This window comes from Eptesicus fuscus, chromosome 21 (assembly GCF_027574615.1).
Source record: "Eptesicus fuscus isolate TK198812 chromosome 21, DD_ASM_mEF_20220401, whole genome shotgun sequence".
Taxonomy (NCBI): domain Eukaryota; kingdom Metazoa; phylum Chordata; class Mammalia; order Chiroptera; family Vespertilionidae; genus Eptesicus; species Eptesicus fuscus.
In genome coordinates, this window is record NC_072493.1 from 41,836,094 (window position 1) to 41,853,657 (window position 17,564).

Below are 17,564 nucleotides of genomic sequence, written 5' to 3' on the forward strand. Positions count from 1 at the left end.
TAGCCCTGGTCAGGGCATGTGCTGGAGGCAACCAATTAATGGGTCTCTCTCACATCGATGTTTCTCTCTTTCTCCCTCCTCCTCCCTTCCACTCTCTCTAAAAATCAATGGTTTCCTTGGATGAGGATCATCAACAACAAAAAAGAAGTGGCTTTTACCTGGGCCAGTGTGGCTCGGTGGTTGAGCGTTGGCCCATGAACCAGGAGGTCAAGGTTCAATTCCTGGTCAGGGCACATGCCCAGGTTGTGAGCTCAATCCCCAGTGGGGGGTGTGCAGGAGGTGACTGATCGATGTTTCTATTTCTCTCTATCCGTCTCCCTCTCTCTAAAATATATATATATATTTTTTTCTTAAAAATGGCTTTTAAAACCAGGGTTTCTCGATATATGTGTTGTCATGGCTCATATGTCAGTCATTAGTTTCGTTTAGATTAGACAAATAGACTCACTCCCATAACGGCCAACACAACAGAACTCTGGTTCTCCGGTTGGCGGCAGTTTGCTATATTTAGGGACCCAGGCCCCTTCCCTTTCATGGCTCCGTCATCTCCCTGACGCTCCTCATCTGTCAACCATCCAGTGGGGAAGGAGTATGGGATGGTTTGGGGGCTTTAAGAGTCAGGTCTGCAAGTGGAGTACTTCCCTTCCACTGCCCCTGGCCAGAGCTGGGTCCCAGCCACACCTCACTGCAGGGGAGGCTGGGAAATGTAGTCTCTGTGCTCAGGAAGAAGAGGCAGAGGAAAGTGGGAGCAGCGGATGGCGTCTGCTCCAGGCCCATATGTGTACGTGTGAGTAGCACCAACCAGCCCCTTCCCACAGGTGACGCACGCTGAGAGTTTATCTGTTTGATTTAATATTTTTAAAATGCTGGTTGTGACCCACTGCGTGGAGTTCCGGACCTATATAGCCTGTTGTTGGAAAAACACTGGCTTACACAACAAGGACAAAGTATCGTTTCATATGCCACAAAGCCCGAGACAGGGAGGTTCCAGGCTTGGTTATTTAAATGGATCCGTGATGTCATAAAGGACCAGGCTTTTTCTGTCTTAGCAACATCAGTTTATCAGCAGCTCTCCTAGTAATAATGATAATGATGACGACGATGAAAAAAACACCTACCTAGTGCTTACAGTGGGCTAGGCCCTATCCTAAGTGCTTTATGTATGTAACCTCACAAAAACTATGGGGTCAGTAATCCTATTCTGATGTATGGCTGCACAGAGAGGTTAAGTAACTTGACCCAGGTCACACAGCTGACAAGTGGCAGAGCCCGGGTTCCACTTGAGGCTGTCAGGCCCAAAGCCTGCCTTTTGAATGCCACGTGGCTCTGGCAGTCGTGGGCATCACCTCCGCCTTTACCCTCTAGAGACAGAAGCAGCCAACTGTCCCTGTTTGTGGGTCTAATTTTTTTTTAATCCTCACCCAAGGAGTGAGGGTATTTTTCCCATTGATTTTTAGAGAGAGTGGGAGGGAGGTGGAAGGAGGGCGGGGAGAGAGAGAGAGATTGATGTGACAAAGACATCCCTCCCACATGTGTCCTGACCAGGGGCGGGGATCAGACTTGCAAACCAGGTACATGCCCTTGACTAGGAATCGAACTCGTGACCCTCCAGTGCACAGGCCGATGCTCTAACCACTGGTCCATACCGGCAGGGCTGTGGGTCTAATTTTTAAGGCCATAGGAACCTTTCCCAGAAGCCTTCTGGCCAACTTCCCAGTCTGTCTTATTGGCAGAACTGGGTCACGTGTGTCCACTCTATGACCTGTAATTGTCCAGGGGTGTGGCATTGCCAGACTGGATCAGAGCACTGATTCCTAGCCCCAGCTACACACTGGAATCACCTGGAGAGCTTAAACATATAATCCATACCCTTCCCCCTACCCAGAGCTTTTAACTTAAAGATCTTTCATTGGGTACCGGGTGATCTCCCAGACAACATCAGGGTTTGGGGAACAGAGGAAGGTGGAACAGCTGGTTCCGGGTGGATGGCCAGATATCAGGTGGCCTCCAGATCAGGCCAGGTGAGCAGGTCACCTCTCTGGAAGCCGGGCTGGGCCCCCAGGCTCTCTGAGCTTTCCTCTGGCTCTCTCATAGTCACACGCCTCGCCATGCCAGGCCTGGTGGTGTGTGTGTTCCACTTCACTCTCCCCACCGCCCACTGCCCCTCTGGCCTCTGAGTTAATGGGGATTCTTTGGTCGAAAGTGAGAGAAACTCAACTCAAACTTTTGTAAGCAGGAAAGGGGATTTTATGGATATGTGTATCCATTGTGGGGGGAGGTCTGATTAGGAGCAGTTAAGGATTTCTCCATCTGTGGTGGATCGGGTAATTTCCAGTCAATGGAAGAATAACCACAGCGTCTCTGAGCTTCTATCCTGGCCCCTCACAACCAGAAGATGCTGGGATTTCTCTCTACCAGTTCCAGTTTACAAAGTCCCAGGGAAGGATTCTGATTGGCCCAGCTCGGGTCATGTGCTCATTCCTTAGTCAATTGCTATGACCAGGGGCTGAGAAACCTGTTACTCGCTCCCTGTCCAGGGTTTGGGAGAAGAAGGGCTAGACAGACAGACAGACAATGGCCCTCCTCTGCTGGGCTTTAACATTGGGGGCATTAAAGTATCACAAGGGTGTGATCCCTGAGCCCTCGGAGTGCTCCACAGTGGCTCACGTGTCCCCCACTCCTGGGGCTTTGGTTCTCATTCTAGATGAAGAGCATGAGCGTGGGAGACCCCCGAACCTTCCCCTTCATCGAGCCCCCCCCACCAGCCAGCCTGGAAACGGCCATCCTCTACCTCCGGGACCAGGGGGCTCTGGACAGCTCCGAGGCCCTCACCCCTATCGGGTCCCTGCTGGCCCAGCTGCCTGTGGACGTCGTGATTGGTGAGGACCCTCCTTGGGGTGACCACACAGGGCACTGGGTGGCTTGGGCCACTGATCGCAGCCTGCTCCTTCCCCAGGCCCTGTCCGTTCGTTCACGAGTCCCCTGTGCGGGCACTGTGCTAGGCACCAGGGATACCGCAGTAAACAAACAGGGCTCTCTCAGCCTGTCCCCAGCTCTGCCCTGGGCTGCCCTTTGCGGTGAGCGGTAAGGGTTTCAAAACCTCTTCCTCTTACTCATTCTTGCGCCATCCCTGCCCCTCCCGAGGAGCTCGCTGACGCCAGCGTGTTCCTTCTGCCTGATTCTCCTGACTCAAGACGTTCTGTCTCCGCCGACCGTCCACAGCCCGCAGAACAGTCCCAGCTGAGCGCCACCTCCGTGGCACCATTTCCCAAGCACGACGCTCAACAGAGCCTTCTGCCGTGTTAGTCCTTAAAGCCCCAACCCTGCAGGCCCCTCGTCAGCCGCCGAGACTGCGGCTGGTTTTCTGTTTGCTCTAGAGCAGGGGTGGGGCCCTTTTTCTGCCAGGGGCCATTTGGACATTTATAACATCACTCTCGGGCCATACAAAATGATCAACTTAAAATCAGCTGCTGTGTGTGGTCAAACCTTTAGTTAACTCACCCCTAATGCCCTGGCAGGGCCAGGCCACATGATTTCAGGGGTCTCATACGGCCCTCGGGGCGGACCTTCCCACCCCTGCCCTAGAGGGAAACAGGGCTAGAGCAGGAGGGCAGGCCTGAGAAGAAAAGGAACATTCCACATCCCACGAGCACTTCCTGTGTGCCAGTGATGGGCTTTGTGGACCTCACATAGAGAGGGTAGCGCCCCCCGGCACCCTGTTGTGCAGATGAGGAAACTGAGGCCTGGTGGGGGTGGGGCATAGACCTGTGCCCAAGGGAAGGGGACAAGCCAGTGACAGAGCCTGGGTTTGATCCGCACGTCATCTCCCACGGCACAGGAGTGAGTGACACTCGCTTCCCACGAGGAAATGAGGCTCGGGAAAGACTGTCACTGGCTCCCATCACGGCCAGGCTGCACGTGGGTTCCCAGGCCCTGCCGGGCAAGAGACAGATGGCACCGTGCTGGGCTGTGACGGCTCGGTCACGGGCCGGGCACTGCGAGCCCTTGCAGGTGAAGCAGCAGGTGGATGCCCGTCAGCCCCTTTCACAGATGGGGAAACGGAGGCAAGAGGGGTGGAGGGACTTGCCCAGGTGATGGACGGAGCTAGGGGCCCCGGGACAGACTTGTTTTCCTGCCCGCCTTTGTCTTCGGAGGCTAGGTGTGTAACAGGAACTTTCTGGAAAGGCAGTCAGATGCTGGACGTACAGGCACTGACTGTAGGGCAGGCGGGAGCAGCCTGAGCATCGGAAACGCCACGGGGATACTGTTCCTGCTGCTTTCTTCCTTCTCTCTGTCCCTCCCTGCCCCCCCTTCACCCCCACCCCCTCCCCCCGGCTCCTGCTTCCTCCCCGTCTCTCCCTCTATCCTCCTCTCCATCTTCCCCGCCTCTCCCTTGAATGAAATCAAGATGGCAGGAGAGATTCACACCGCGATGGTGCAAAAGTCAGCAGCGCCTGCTGGGTGCCAGGCAGACCAGGGGACAGCTGGCGTGCGGTCGCGTTCTGGGGAGGACAGTGCCGTGGCGGGTCAGAACGAGTCCCGGGAAGAACCGGAAGCCAGGCCCATGGGGAGGGGGCTGGGGACCAGGAGGAAAGAAAGCAGCAGTAGCCGGTGTGTAGCCGGTGCCCACGTGTCCGAGGAGGCGGGGACCGTGCTTGTCTCCAACTACAGATGGGGAAACTGAGGCCTTGCCCAAGGTCATGTGACTGAAAGCACAGTGTGTCCATCTGGCTCCCGAGGCCCTTTGTGAGCCGGAGGGAGGGAGGGAGGATGGGGAGGCTCAGCTCGCTGCCCGCCCCCAGGGAAGATGCTGATCCTGGGCTCCATGTTCCACCTGGCGGAGCCCGTGCTCACGATCGCGGCCGCCCTCAGCGTCCAGTCGCCCTTCACCCGCAGCGCCCAGAACAACCCGGAAGGTGCGGCAGCGCGGCGGCCCCTGGAGAGTGACCTGGGCGACCCCTTCACGCTCTTCAATGTCTTCAACACCTGGGTGCAGGTGAGGCCGGTGGGGACACCCCTGTCTGGCTGTCAGGCACAGAGTCAGGGCCTCCCTGCGGCTGTGGCTCCTCCTCATGCCCCTCCCCCAGCCTATGGACTCCACCATTTTTGTACCAGCACGTGCAGAGCTCAGGCCCAAGGGGAACCTGGGCTTCTCGAGTGCCCATTAAAACCAGACTCCTGGGGTAGCACCTGTTTATCCCAAAACACGCTCCCTGAGCCCGCCCCCTGGGCCTGGCCCTGCCCTCCTGGGGCTCACAGTCCAGTGCAGGAGGTCAGACCTGTCCCTAGACAGTGACCACCCAGACTAGGCTGCAATGGGGAGCGCAAGGGGCTGAGAGAGCCTGGAGCGGGTGTCTGACCCGTGTGGTCTGGGAGGGCTTCCTGGAGGAAGGGGCAGTGGGGCTGAGACCTGGAAGGGAGAAAGCCGGTGTCATGGAGGGCCGACAGGTCTCCACCTGCCTTGCATCTCCCAGTGGCTGGTGTTCAGGCCCATACTGGGGTGGTCTGGGTAGGAGGTCAGCCCCCCGTCCCTCCCTCGGCTGGTCAGGCCCCAACACCTGGCATCTGCCCCCACCCAGGTGAAATCTGAACGGAGCAGAAACTCCCGTAAGTGGTGCCGCCGCCGGGGCATAGAGGAGCATCGGCTGTATGAGATGGCCAACCTGCGGCGCCAGTTCAAGGTGAGGCTCAGGACCAGGGGTGGGGGCCAGCCCCGCTGAGGCAGACCGGGAGGCCAGGGTGGGGGCGAGACAGAGTGAGGGCACCTGAGCGCACTCTGGAATGCAGCCTCTTTCCTTCTCTAACACCGAGGTCAGGGTCCCACCCTGCACCCTCCTCCCCCGCCAGCCGGTGATGGGGGTGGAAATCCAGGAGGGCTCCTGGGGGTGGCGCACAGGGTCCGCGGTCACGTGCTGCATCCTCACGGGCCAGGGGTGCGGAGCTGGCTGTGCGCTTGCTCAGGCTGAGTGCTGGGAGCAAGCGCAGAGGCACCAGATCTGGAGCCAGACATCCCAGCTGCAAATCCCAGCTCTGCCATTTGCTAGCACGTGACCCTGGGCAAGTTCCTGGGCCTCTCTGGGCCTCAGCCGTGCTTCTGGAGCCGGGGAAGTAACAGCCAACAGCAGCGACAGTGCTCTTTCTTGGAGCGGTCATCTGCGCCCGCGCCGTGCAAAGGTGGTTCTCACCCGGCACATTTCAGCCCCAGCAGCCCTAGCGGGAGGTATGGGGAGCAGCCCCGTTTTCCGTTTGAGGGAAACTGTGCCTCAGAAGGCGGACATTGCTCGCCGGCGAGTGGCAGGCCCCTCTCTTGAATGTGTCTGGGTCCAGAGCCTGCCCACTCGGCCTGCGCCGTGTCCCTCACTGGGCCCATCGTCCCCAGGAGCTGTTGGAGGACCACGGGCTGCTGGCCGGGACCCAGGCCGCGAAGCCGGGGGACAGCTACAGCCGGCTGCAGCAGCGCCGCGAGCGCCGGGAGCTGTACCAGCTGAAGCGCCAGCACGAGGAGGGTGGGGGGCGCAGGCGCAAGGTCCTGCGGCTGCAGGAGGAGGAGGATGGCTGCTCCAGCGACGAGGACCGGGGCAAAGCCTCGCGGGCGGCCAGCGACAACGTGGACATCCAGGTGGGGCACCATGGGGGCCTGAGGGGACAGGGTGTGGCCCCAGCAGTCTACAGAACCTCTGGGGTCCAGGTGTCCCAGTACAAGCCCCATGGGACCCCCCTCCCCATGTTCCCACAGGATGTGAAGTTTAAGCTGCGGCACAACCTGGAGCAGCTGCAGGCAGCCGCCAGCTCGGCCCAGGCCCTGACCCGGGACCAGATGGCGCTGCTGAAGCTGGTGCTGGCCCGGGGCCTCTACCCGCAGCTCGCCATCCCGGACCCGTTCAACAGCGGCCGCAAGGACTCGGACCAGGTGGGCCTCACTCAGCACACCTTCCCAGCGCCTGCTCTGTGCTGGGACGTGGCCTTGACTGAAACAGCCCTGGCCCTGCCCGTGTGGGGCTCCCAGTCCGGTGGGGGCGGCACACTGTTCCCAGACAGCGGACCCAGAGTGGGGGAGCACAGAGGGGCCCTGACCAGGCAGGCCTTCCCGAAGGGGCTTCTGGGCTGAGATGGGAGGGGGGACCTGGCCAAGAGGGTGGAGGAAAAGCGTTGCGGGCAGGGCAGCGGGAAGAGGGCAGAGCACGTCCGAGGGCCTCTGTCACCTGGCGCCTCCCTTTGGCCTCCAGATTTTCCACACCCAGGCCAAGCAGGGCACCGTGCTGCACCCCACGTGCGTCTTCGCCAGCAGCCCCGAGGTGCTGCACACGCAGGAGCCGGAGGCCAGGGGCGCTGAAGGGAGCCGAGGTACTGAGCCGAGTGGGGAGCGAACCCCTCTACACCGCCCCACACTTGGCCTTCACTGGGGCTGCTGAGGTGGGACATGCAGGCCGGGAGGTCCCCAGAGCTAGCCCTGGCTGGGGGGCTGTGGCGAGTTTACCTGCTCGGCGTGGGCGGGCCTCAGCGGGTGGTGCCAGGGGCTGAGTGTCCAGCTGTCCCGGGATCTGTCCTTCGGGCTGTGCACTCCTGGCTTGGTGCTGCCCTAGGCCTCTCCCGGCCCCTGTGGACATGGAGGGCAGAGTTCAGGCGTGGACCCAGCCTAACTTCTAGTCGAATCCAAGCCTGAAAAGCCGCCTCCCTGAGCGGCCAGGCGGGTCCCAGCCCGGGGTGTCCCTCAGGAGGGGGCCGCCCAGCCCTCCCCGAGGCTTCCTGCCTGCGACCTGCCGCTCGTCGTGCGCTCTGTCTGAGCGCTGGGACGCAGCTCACTTTCTCCTTGTTTGTCGGCAAAGGGACACACTGTACTAAAATGGTAAATACTACCTCAAAAAGATAAGGTTTGTAATTTTAAACAAAGATAGAACTGGAAACTTTTCTAATTTTTAACTGCTGTAAATTCCTAGTCAGTGTACCCTTTTCCTGTTACATTTTTTCATTTTTATTAAAATTTTTTATTGATTTTAGAGAAAGGAGAGAGAAACATTGATTTGTTGTTCCACTTATTTATGCAGTCATGGCTGCCTCTATGCAGTATGTGGGGAGAGGACCCCTGGGCAGCATGTGCCCGGTCAGGGATCGGACCCACAGCCTCGGGGCATCGGGACAACACTGTAACCCACTGAGCCACCCGGCCAATTTCCCTTCTATTTTTTTAATTTTGAGAATTTCTGTACTCTGTCACCCAAGTAGACAAACCCTCCCTGGCTGTCAGCGTTTGCCACCCTTACTTCTGACCGTTTAGTTTTTCTTCCTTTTTGCTGGAGCAGTTGAAACATTTCAGCCGTCACATCACTTAGTATAATGACGACTGTTTTTGGCATCACCACCGTGCTGTTCTCACTCCTAACAAAACTGACCATATTTCTCAGTGTCACCGAATAGCCAAAGCCACATTCATTATGACAAAGTGTTTAAAACTAAGTCACAGATATTTTCTCGTTACACACACGTGAGCATCTTCTTGTGGATGGTTAGATGGCGGGGGGACAGGCAGCCCCGGGGGATGGGCGCGTGTGAGGGTCTGAGTGGGACAGCGGGGGGCAGGGGGGGCCTGAGCGTCCTCCTGATCCTTCCAGATGACAAGGACAAGATGAGCAGCAGGCACCAGCTCCTCACCTTCGTCTCCCTGCTGGAGACCAACAAACCGTACCTGGTGAACTGTGTCCGCATCCCTGCTCTCCAGGTGGGTCCTGGGGTGGCGGCTGCGTCCAGGGTTTGGGCCCGAGGAGTCACCTCCCCGGCTGGCTGCAGGCATCGGCCGCAGGCTGTTGGTCGGCTGCTGTCTTCCATTAGTGCGTTCTTGTAGCAGCGCCTGCTGTGTATCAGGAGCTATAGAAGGTGCTGGGAACAGCGGTGAACTAAGCAAGACCCGGTCCCTGCTCTCCTGGAGCTGACGTCCAGCAGGGGAGGGCGGAAAATAGCAATGAACAAAGGACAGCACTAAATGAGTGTCCCAGGGAATTAAAAGGAATCGGGCCAGGAGGTTGGGGGGGAGGGGGGAGGGGAGGGTGAGGGGGAGGGTACGGGACAGGTTCCAGTAGGAAATAAGGCAATCTGGACGGGCCTCATTGAGAAGGCACGATGGAGCAAAGACCTGAAGGGAGGGCGGGAGAGAGGGAAGAAGCCATAGGGAGTCCTGGGAGAAGTGTCCAAGCAGCAAGTGCAAAGGCCCTGAGGCACGTGCAGGCTTGGCTTGCACAGGGAACAGCTGGAACAGTTAGTCAGTGAGGAGAAGAATTGCTGGAGATGAGGTCAGAGAGACAAGGTCAGAGAAAGAGGAGGTCAGGGAGGCGGGTGAGACTGAAGCCCCGCCTCCCTCCCTGCAAGGGTTCGGAGCAGAGTTGGGACAGAGTCTGACACTGTTCGAAGCAGGGAGCCCATCCTATCCTATCATCTGGAAGGCTCAGGGGCCAGGGCAGAGCGATGGCCGTCAGCGGACCTCGGGGGGAACACAGGATTTGCCGGTGGAGACGCTGCCTGGAGTTCAGCCTCCCCTCCGTCCCCTGCACAGGTGGTTCATGGTGGCGGGTTTTAGACACACACAGAGTAGACAGAATGCATGTTGGACCCTCCCGGCCATCTCCCAGCCCCAAAACATCCACTCCCCCCGCCCATCCTAGAAATTTCCCCAGCACTGTGATTCTCACACCGAAGAGTTGAAAGAAGAGTATGGGGAGCACTCATACCCTCATTTCCAAGATCCTTCAAAGGACGTTGGTCTTTTTTTTTTTTTTTTTTATAATCCACCTGAGGATATTTTCCCATTGATTTTTAGGGAGAGTGGAAGAGAGAGGGAAACATCGATGTGAGAGAAACGCATCGATTGGTTACCTCCTGCACGAGCCCCGACCAGGGCCCGGGCCAGGGAGGAGTCTGCAACTAAGGTTCGTGCCCTTGACCGGAATCGAACCTGGGACCCTTTGGTCTGCAGGCCGACGCTCTATCCCTGAGCCAAGCCGGCCAGGGCCAAAGGACATGGGTCTTTTGCTTGATGACACACTGGTCCTCACCCATTTCAGTAGGTGAGTTTTCAGTTTTGTGCTGCATTTCAAAGTAAGTTCCGGCATCAGTGCCCTTCACCCGTAAGCACTTCAGCGTGCAGCCCATTAATTAGCATCTACTATTTGTTCGTATATTTGAGGGAAAACGTATATAGAGTGTTAGGGACATCATTTGAGGAGGGTTGACATGCATGTAACCCCACCTGTGAAGATGTGGACGTCCCCTCAGCTGTCTGCCCCACCTCGGGTAACGACTACCCTCCTTCTTAGAACACCCTCTGTCTCTGCGCTTTATCCGCCTGTCTGTCCAAGTGGCATGTCAGCTCCATGGGGGCAGGGACTCAGTCTTCTTGTTCACAGTCGTATCTCTAGCACCTGGAAGCGTGCCTGGCACAGAGTAGGCGTGTGGTAAATGTTTGTTGGTGGGGTGGATGGATGGATGGACAGGTAGATGGTTGGACAGGTGGATGGGTGGGGGAACTGATGGGTACATTGGATGGACAGGTAGATGGATGGACAGGTAGGTGGGTGGACAGGTAGGTGGGTGGGGGAATTAATGGATACATTGGCTAGACAGGTGGATAGAAGGACAGGTAGATGGATGGACAGGTGGATAGAAGGACAGGTAGATGGATGGACAGGTAGATAGAAGGACAGGTAGATGGATGGACAGATGGATAGGTGGACAGGTAGATGGATGGACAGGTAGATGGATGGACAGGTGGATAGAAGGACAGGTAGATGGATGGACAGGTAGATGGATGGACAGATACATGGATGGACAGGTGGATAGAAGGACAGGTAGATGGATGGACAGGTGGACAGGTAGATGGATGGACAGATACATGGATGGATGAATGAATGGCTGGGCCAGAACCCAGCGAGTGGGGGGCCCCTCACCCACTGCCTGTTTTCTGCCTCGTCTCTTCCAGTCCCTCCTGCTGTTTAGTCGGTCCCTGGACACCAATGGTGACTGCTCCCGCCTGGTGGCTGATGGCTGGCTGGAGCTCCAGCTTGCCGACAGTGAAAGTGCAGTCCGGCTCCTGGCGGCCTCCCTGCGGCTCCGTGCCCGCTGGGAAAGTGCCCTGGACCGGCAGCTGGCCCATCAGGCCCGTCGGGGGCAGCCGGCGAAAGAAGAGGAGGAGGAAGAGGAGGAGGCTCCGGTCAACCGCCAGGAGGTGGTGGCCCTGAGCAGAGAGCTGCTGCAGTTCACAGCAGCCAAGGTACCCACCGCCACCCTTGGCTGGGGCGGGGAGAGGGTGGGGGGCCGTCTACCGCAGCTTCCAGTTCACCTGATGTGCGCACAGGGAGGTGATGACAAGCCCAAGGTCACACCTGGTGAGGGTTGGACAAGCCCATGGTCACACCTGGTGAGGGTTGGAGCCAGGATCTGACCCCGTGCCTGGCTCCAGAGATCGCACTCTTAGCCGTAGCCGATTCGGTGCATGCTTATAGAGCAGCTCCTGTGTGTGCAGTGCAGCTGCCCCGGTTACAGGTAGGATTTGTGGGGTGTGAGGGGGCTGTGAGGTACCTACTCATGGAGAGCAGACAGATTTGGAGAGCAGATTCGACACCAGTCCCCCTCTTAAGTGGGAGTCGAGAATTGATTCTGATTTTACTACGTGTGGCAGGGGTAGGGGAGGAGGGTGTAATCCAGGATGCCTTCCTGGAGGAGTGGAGGGACCCAGTGAACCAGAGAAAGAGGAACAGGCTGACATGCTGGGGGAAGGAGGGGCAGGGCCGCCAGACTTAAAGGCCAGCTTTGTGGTCTGGGTGTGGTCCCACGAGTGGAGGGAGCAGGGGAGAGGCCTGGGACGTCAGGCCTGCTGTAGACAAGGCTCTGGTCATGAGTGTCTGAAACCTGTTGTGATTGGCTTAGCAATTGGCCCCATGACTGACAAGCCCAGAGGTGGACTTCAGGCACAGCTGGATCCTGGTGCTCTGATAAGGTCTCCCAGAATCTATCAGTTTTTTCTTTCCTTTTTTCAACTTTCCCAAAACATTATTAAAGAAAAAGCAATGATGGTAAATCTCTAAAACATAGTCAATTTTCTGGGATTCTTCCCTTGAAAATGTGATGTTTGATTTCTGAGCACAGACCAGGACGTGAATGGTTCCCAACTATACTAAGTGGGCGAGAGGCCGACCTCCTAAAACGTTCATCTTCCGGCCTGACCTCCTAAAACGTTCATCTCCCCCTCCGGCCCCCGGACCAAATGTGAATTGCCTTAAACGTGGCCAGGTAACCACCAGGACGTGGCACTGAAGGTGAGCCACAGCCATTACGCCAGCCTTAACGTCAGGGTTATTACATCCAAACTGGCTGATGCCTCTGCATTTTTAGCTGCACTGTCAGCAGTTTCTGTGTGATCAGACACCGAGCCTTGTGCTTTTCAGCATTATCTCCACACTCAAGTCTGACGGCTAAACCGGGAAGCCAGTCAATCGCTTCTTGTCTTACTCTGGACAGGAAGCTAACCTCTGGGAGATGCTTTTCAAAGAACTTGGGCCAGTCACTGCTGTGCGTGTGTCTTAATCCCCTCTGTCTTCAGTCTTGTCGTGTCTGACTTGCTGGTCTTCAAGCCAAACAATAAAGTTCCTGAACTCCGTTTCGTCTTGGCCGTGAAGCCGGCAGGGACGGGGAAGTGGAGGGCCGGCTGCTTGCATGGAACACGGTCCGGCTTCCTGCTCTGGCCCCCAGGCTCCGGCTGCGGGAAGCGAGGCGAGGAGCGGCTGCCGGCAAAGGTGCCGGCGACACAGCGTGAGGCCCTCTCTCCTCTCTCCCCGCAGGTCCCCTACACTCTCCGGCGGCTCACGGGCCTTGAAGCCCAGAACCTCTACGTGGGACCCCAGACCATCACCACCGCCCCCAGCCTCCCCGGCCTCTTCGGCAGCTCCACCCTGTCCCCCCACCCCACCAAAGGGGGCTACGCAGTCACCGACTTCCTCACCTACAACTGCCTCACGGTGAGCGTGGCCCCTCACTCTCCTGCCCCTGAACATGGGGTTTTAGGGAGCCCCCAGCCACATTTCAGTCTAGTCCAGGGGTAGCTTCAGGATGGGGCCTGCCACCTGGGGGTTCTCAGAAGGGAACCAGACTGGCTGTTGGGGGGCAGGGGCAGAGGCAAAGCCCTGACACAGCGTACCCCCTGCAGAGCGACACCGATCTGTACAGCGACTGTCTCCGCACCTTCTGGACCTGCCCCCACTGCGGCCTGCACATGCCCCTCACGCCCCTGGAGCGCATCGCCCACGAGAACACCTGCCCCGAGGCCCCGCCGGCCGGCCCCCCAGGTAAGGCCGTGGCCATGGGGGGCGGGGCATCTGTCCGTCCCAGGGTGGTTTCCTGTGTATCTGAGCCTTCTCTGGACACAGGACCTCCTCAACCCTCTGGCTTTTGTCACAGAGACCCTGGAGCCCGGGTTGGGGAGGGCCTGGAGGGCTACCACTTACTCATTTCTTTCTGCCTCTGTCTCTCTGGCTGCGTCTCTTGTTCTTTTCTGTCCCACAGCTGTCGCTACCGCAGCTGCATCCACTGCTGTTAGCCAGGGATGCTGCACAGGGCAGACCCAATACGGTGCTGCAGTGCACGGACCAGCCCAGGGCTCTCTCAGTCTGTGCACATGTGTTAATCAAGGAAGGCTTCCTGGAGGAGGCAGAACTAGATTCCCCTCGGGTGCCCGGGGTTTGGGTGGGTGAGAGCTTGCAGTGGAGCACCCCTTCAGCCCCCCTTCTCCTCTCTCTTAGGGGCTGAGGAAGCCGCCCCCGAGCCCCAGCAGAAGACGTCTGCCCTGCAGAGGCCTTACCACTGCGAGGCCTGTCAGAAAGACTTCCTGTTCACGCCCACGGAGGTGCTGCGGCACCGCAGGCAGCATGTGTGAGCCCAGCGGGCGGGAGCCCAGGGCAGGGCTGCGGCCTCCACCCGAACCCCCATCCTGCCCTCAGAACTACAGTCTGGATGCCCCTCCCCACACACACTCAGTGGGGAGGGGTATGAATAAAGTCTGACATTCTGAGCCCGACCTTTAAGCCTACTCCTGTCACCCAGCAGGTGCGGCGCCCCCTGCGGGTCCTCCCGTAGTCTTGCTCTCATGCTGGCCCTGGGGTCCTGGGGTAGATATGGCCGAGCAGGGACTGCAGGTCCCGGGACAGGATCTCGGTGTCCCTGGCCCTGCTGTGGCCTGAGTCTGTGCTCAGGGCCTCTGCTCCCGCTGAACTGGGAGACGCTGCACCGGCCCATCCACTTCGAGGTGCTGTGCACTTCCAGAGCTGGCCGGGAGGGGGTGTCCGTGCTCACGTGGGACTGCAGGCTGCACCGACAGGGTCCCTGCCGTCCTGCTGCAGGGCCCGTGGGCAGCTCTCAGCCGTCGCCTCCGGATTCCCAGCCATGCCTCCCGGTCCCTGAGGTGCCTCCTGCCTTGGCCGAGGGCCTCCCTGCCGTCGATGTGGCCCCATCCCTGCAGCCCCGCTTGGTAGCCGCTGCTCCCCCCTCCTCGCCTCCCTACCGGGATGTGGCCGGCCCTACCCTGCCCTGGCCTCTCTCTGTCCACACTCACCTCCCCGTGAGCTCATCCAGTCCCCGGGCCTGACCACGTCCTGGACCCCGGCTCCCTTGTCCCGCTGCCTCCTTGGCCTGGACACTTGCAGCCTAACAGGCATCAGGTGTAACCCAGCCCACGCCGGTTCCGGAGTCCCTGGGCTGCCCCTTCCCACTAGGTCACTTACAACTGACGCTCCATTCACTCGGCCATTATCTCACATACGTCTCTGTCGGTCCCTCTCCCCTCTCCACCGGCCCCTCCGCCCACCCCGATGCTTGAGCGTTACGTTGGGATCTGTGTGTTCCCCAGACCAGAGGTCGGCCCCGGCTCAGACAGTGCGGCGCCACGCACTCAGGCCCAAGTCCTCGCGCCATCCGGCCCCTCTCCCACCTACACGGACTCTCTTGACCAAGCCCATCGGCTCCCCCTTTAGAATAGGCCCAAAGTCTGACCCCAGGGCCCTGCCTCCCACGCAGGGACCGGATCAGCCCCTCCTCACTGGTCTCCAGGGCAAGTCGGCTGTGCGTCATCCCATCGCGCCTGGTGTAACCAGTGACCCGTCGTGTGGAAATAGAACGCCTTCATTTTTCAGAACGTGGGGTTACCCCACCTTGGTCTGCAGCTTGCACTCCGGGTACGCCGGGAGCTCGCTGAGTCGGCGCAGCGCCTGTGCGTCTGCACGTTGAACTGGGGAGACGGTTCCTCTTCTGCTCCCACAAAGGGCCGGCGTGACTCCCCGTGCACTTGTGTAGTTTGCAGATACACGCGTATCGGGAGGCCAGATCCTGGAAGTGGGACCACCGGTCATATTCACGGGTCATGGATGGATTCTCCCAAATGTCCTTCCTACAGGCTGTCCGGTCACTGTCTGCCCCCGACTGCCAGTGAGCCGCATCCTCGCATGTTATCCCGGGCCCGTCGTGTGTTCCGTGCTGGCTCTCCCAGGTGCCCTGTCATTTCCTCACGGTCTGTGATCGCTCTTCATACGTCTGGGTCTCGAGCTTCACCCTAGACGTTATGAACGTTTTCCGCCCGCTGCGTATCTTTTGGCTTTAAGGTGACTTGACTCTCTTAAGACTTCCATTTTTTGGTTGTCAAATCTCTAACTCTCTTCTGTGTTCTCAACCCCAAGTATTAACAACAGAAATGACGGAATGAAGGGAGAAACTAACCTCAGAGCTGTCCCCACCCCCCGTCCGGCCAAATCCAAGGGCATTATGGCTTGTCAGGACTGGCCTTGCTTTTCCTCCTTCTCCATGTTAAAACGTAAAATAAAAAGAGGTCTATGGGCAGGAGGGTGGGGGGGGGGGAGAGAGAGAAAGAGAGACAGAGAGACAGAGAGAGACAGAGCGAGAGGGAGGAGAGAGAGAGAGAGAGAGAGAGACAGAGAGAGAGGGAGGAGAGAAGAGAGAAGAGAGAGGAGAGAGAGAGAGACCAATGTGTTCCACTTACTTATGCACTCATTGGTTGATTGCTGTATGTGACCTGACCCAGGATGGAACCAGAAACCTGGGAGTGTGGGGATGACGCTCTGACCTCCTGCGTCACCTGGCCGGGCCCAGAGTTCCGTGTGTGTACATTGAGGGACAGGGGAGGGCGCTGCAGAGGAAGGCCATCCAGTGTCCACCCAGAAGCCTTCAGCATCTCCTGGTCTCTGACCCCTCCATCCCTCGGGAGTGAGTCTGGAGGAACCTGTTGGAAGAGGGCTGTCAGGGCAGCTGCCAGAGCTGAGGAAACGCAGGGCTCACAGCCCCTCCAGGGCCAACTCTGTGGCCCTAAACAGCACCGAGTTCTCACCCATCGTTTCCGGGAGAGATGTCTGTCCGACACGCTCCGGAACTGCAGGCGGGGCTGTGGCTTCGCCGTTCTCACAACTGCATGAAGTAAACCCGGGACACCGGTTTCCACCCGTCGATGGGCCCAGATGAAGGACTGGTGGCGCCCACTGCTGGCGAGTCTGCGGGAGACGCACTTCCTTCCACCTCGTCTTCCCCTTCTCCGCCAGGCGACTCAGCAGGATCTTTCCAAACGCAGTGTGCGTGCCTTCCAGTCTTCTAGGACTTTCTCTTGAAGCACAGCGTACAGGAAGGTGCTCGAATCATACGTGAACAGCTTGGTGAATTCTTCCAGAAAATGAGACATGCCCGAGCCTCCAGCATCCAGCCCAGCCCCCCGGAGCAAACAACAGCCTGGCCCCTAACAGCAGTGCCCGGTGTGGATCATTCTAGAACTTAAAAACAAAACAAAACACACAAAAAACCGCTCTTCCTTTGCTCAGCATCTGTTGCATGGAGCTGTGGTTTTGGTTCTGTTGTGAGAATGAATCCCTGTATTTTCTTTTGTCGATGGGAGTTGGTGTGGTTCCCGTTACAGAAATGCTGCTCGGACACGGCACCTGCACGAACGCGTGCGTTTTGGTGGATCCTGTGTCCAGGAGCTGCTGGGCCGTGGGACTCGCGCATGTTCCGTTTTAGCAGATTCTTTGAAATTGGTTTCCGGAGTCGGTCTACAATCTGTGCTCCCGCCAGCAGTCTGAGATGCACACACTGACGGGATTGTCAGTGGTTGTTGTTTAAGCCGTTCTAATGATATTTATTTTGGTTTTAATGGCATTTTTATGACTAATGGTGTCAAGCAGTTTTTCATGAGCTTATTAACCATTTATATGCTTTTTGTAGTTTATATTAAATATTTTGTCTCTTTGTCTTATTGATTTGAAAGTTATTTATATAATAAATATATAGTTTATAAATATTTCTTTTAAAAAATATATATATATTATTTATTTCAGAGAGGAAGGGAGAGGGAGAGAGAGATAGAAATATCAATGATGAGAGAGAATCACTGATCGGCTGCCTCCTGCATGCCTCCTATTGGGGGTTGAGCTGGAACCCAGAGCATGTGTCCTGATGCGGAGGGAATCAAACCATGACCTCCTGGTTCATAGGTTGACACTCAACCACTGAGCCATGCCAGTTGGGCAGTATAA

At 57.8% G+C, this 17,564-nt stretch overlaps 1 protein-coding gene across 2 annotated transcripts in view; it reads left to right on the forward strand.

Annotated features, from left to right (window-relative positions):
• DHX34 (DExH-box helicase 34) overlaps positions 1-14,050 on the forward strand; it is a 29,435-nt gene extending 15,385 nt beyond the window's left edge. For both annotated transcript variants that reach the window (XM_028129636.2, XM_028129637.2), the window contains exons 7-17: positions 2,705-2,879; positions 4,803-4,996; positions 5,580-5,681; positions 6,380-6,619; positions 6,737-6,910; positions 7,227-7,344; positions 8,610-8,716; positions 10,967-11,257; positions 12,825-13,001; positions 13,190-13,328; positions 13,782-14,050. In XM_028129636.2, coding sequence (XP_027985437.2) covers positions 2,705-2,879; positions 4,803-4,996; positions 5,580-5,681; positions 6,380-6,619; positions 6,737-6,910; positions 7,227-7,344; positions 8,610-8,716; positions 10,967-11,257; positions 12,825-13,001; positions 13,190-13,328; positions 13,782-13,915 — 1,851 coding nt within the window. In that variant the 3' untranslated portion in view covers positions 13,916-14,050. The remainder of the gene's footprint in view (positions 1-2,704; positions 2,880-4,802; positions 4,997-5,579; positions 5,682-6,379; positions 6,620-6,736; positions 6,911-7,226; positions 7,345-8,609; positions 8,717-10,966; positions 11,258-12,824; positions 13,002-13,189; positions 13,329-13,781) is intronic.
• Positions 14,051-17,564: the final 3,514 nt, after the last annotated feature.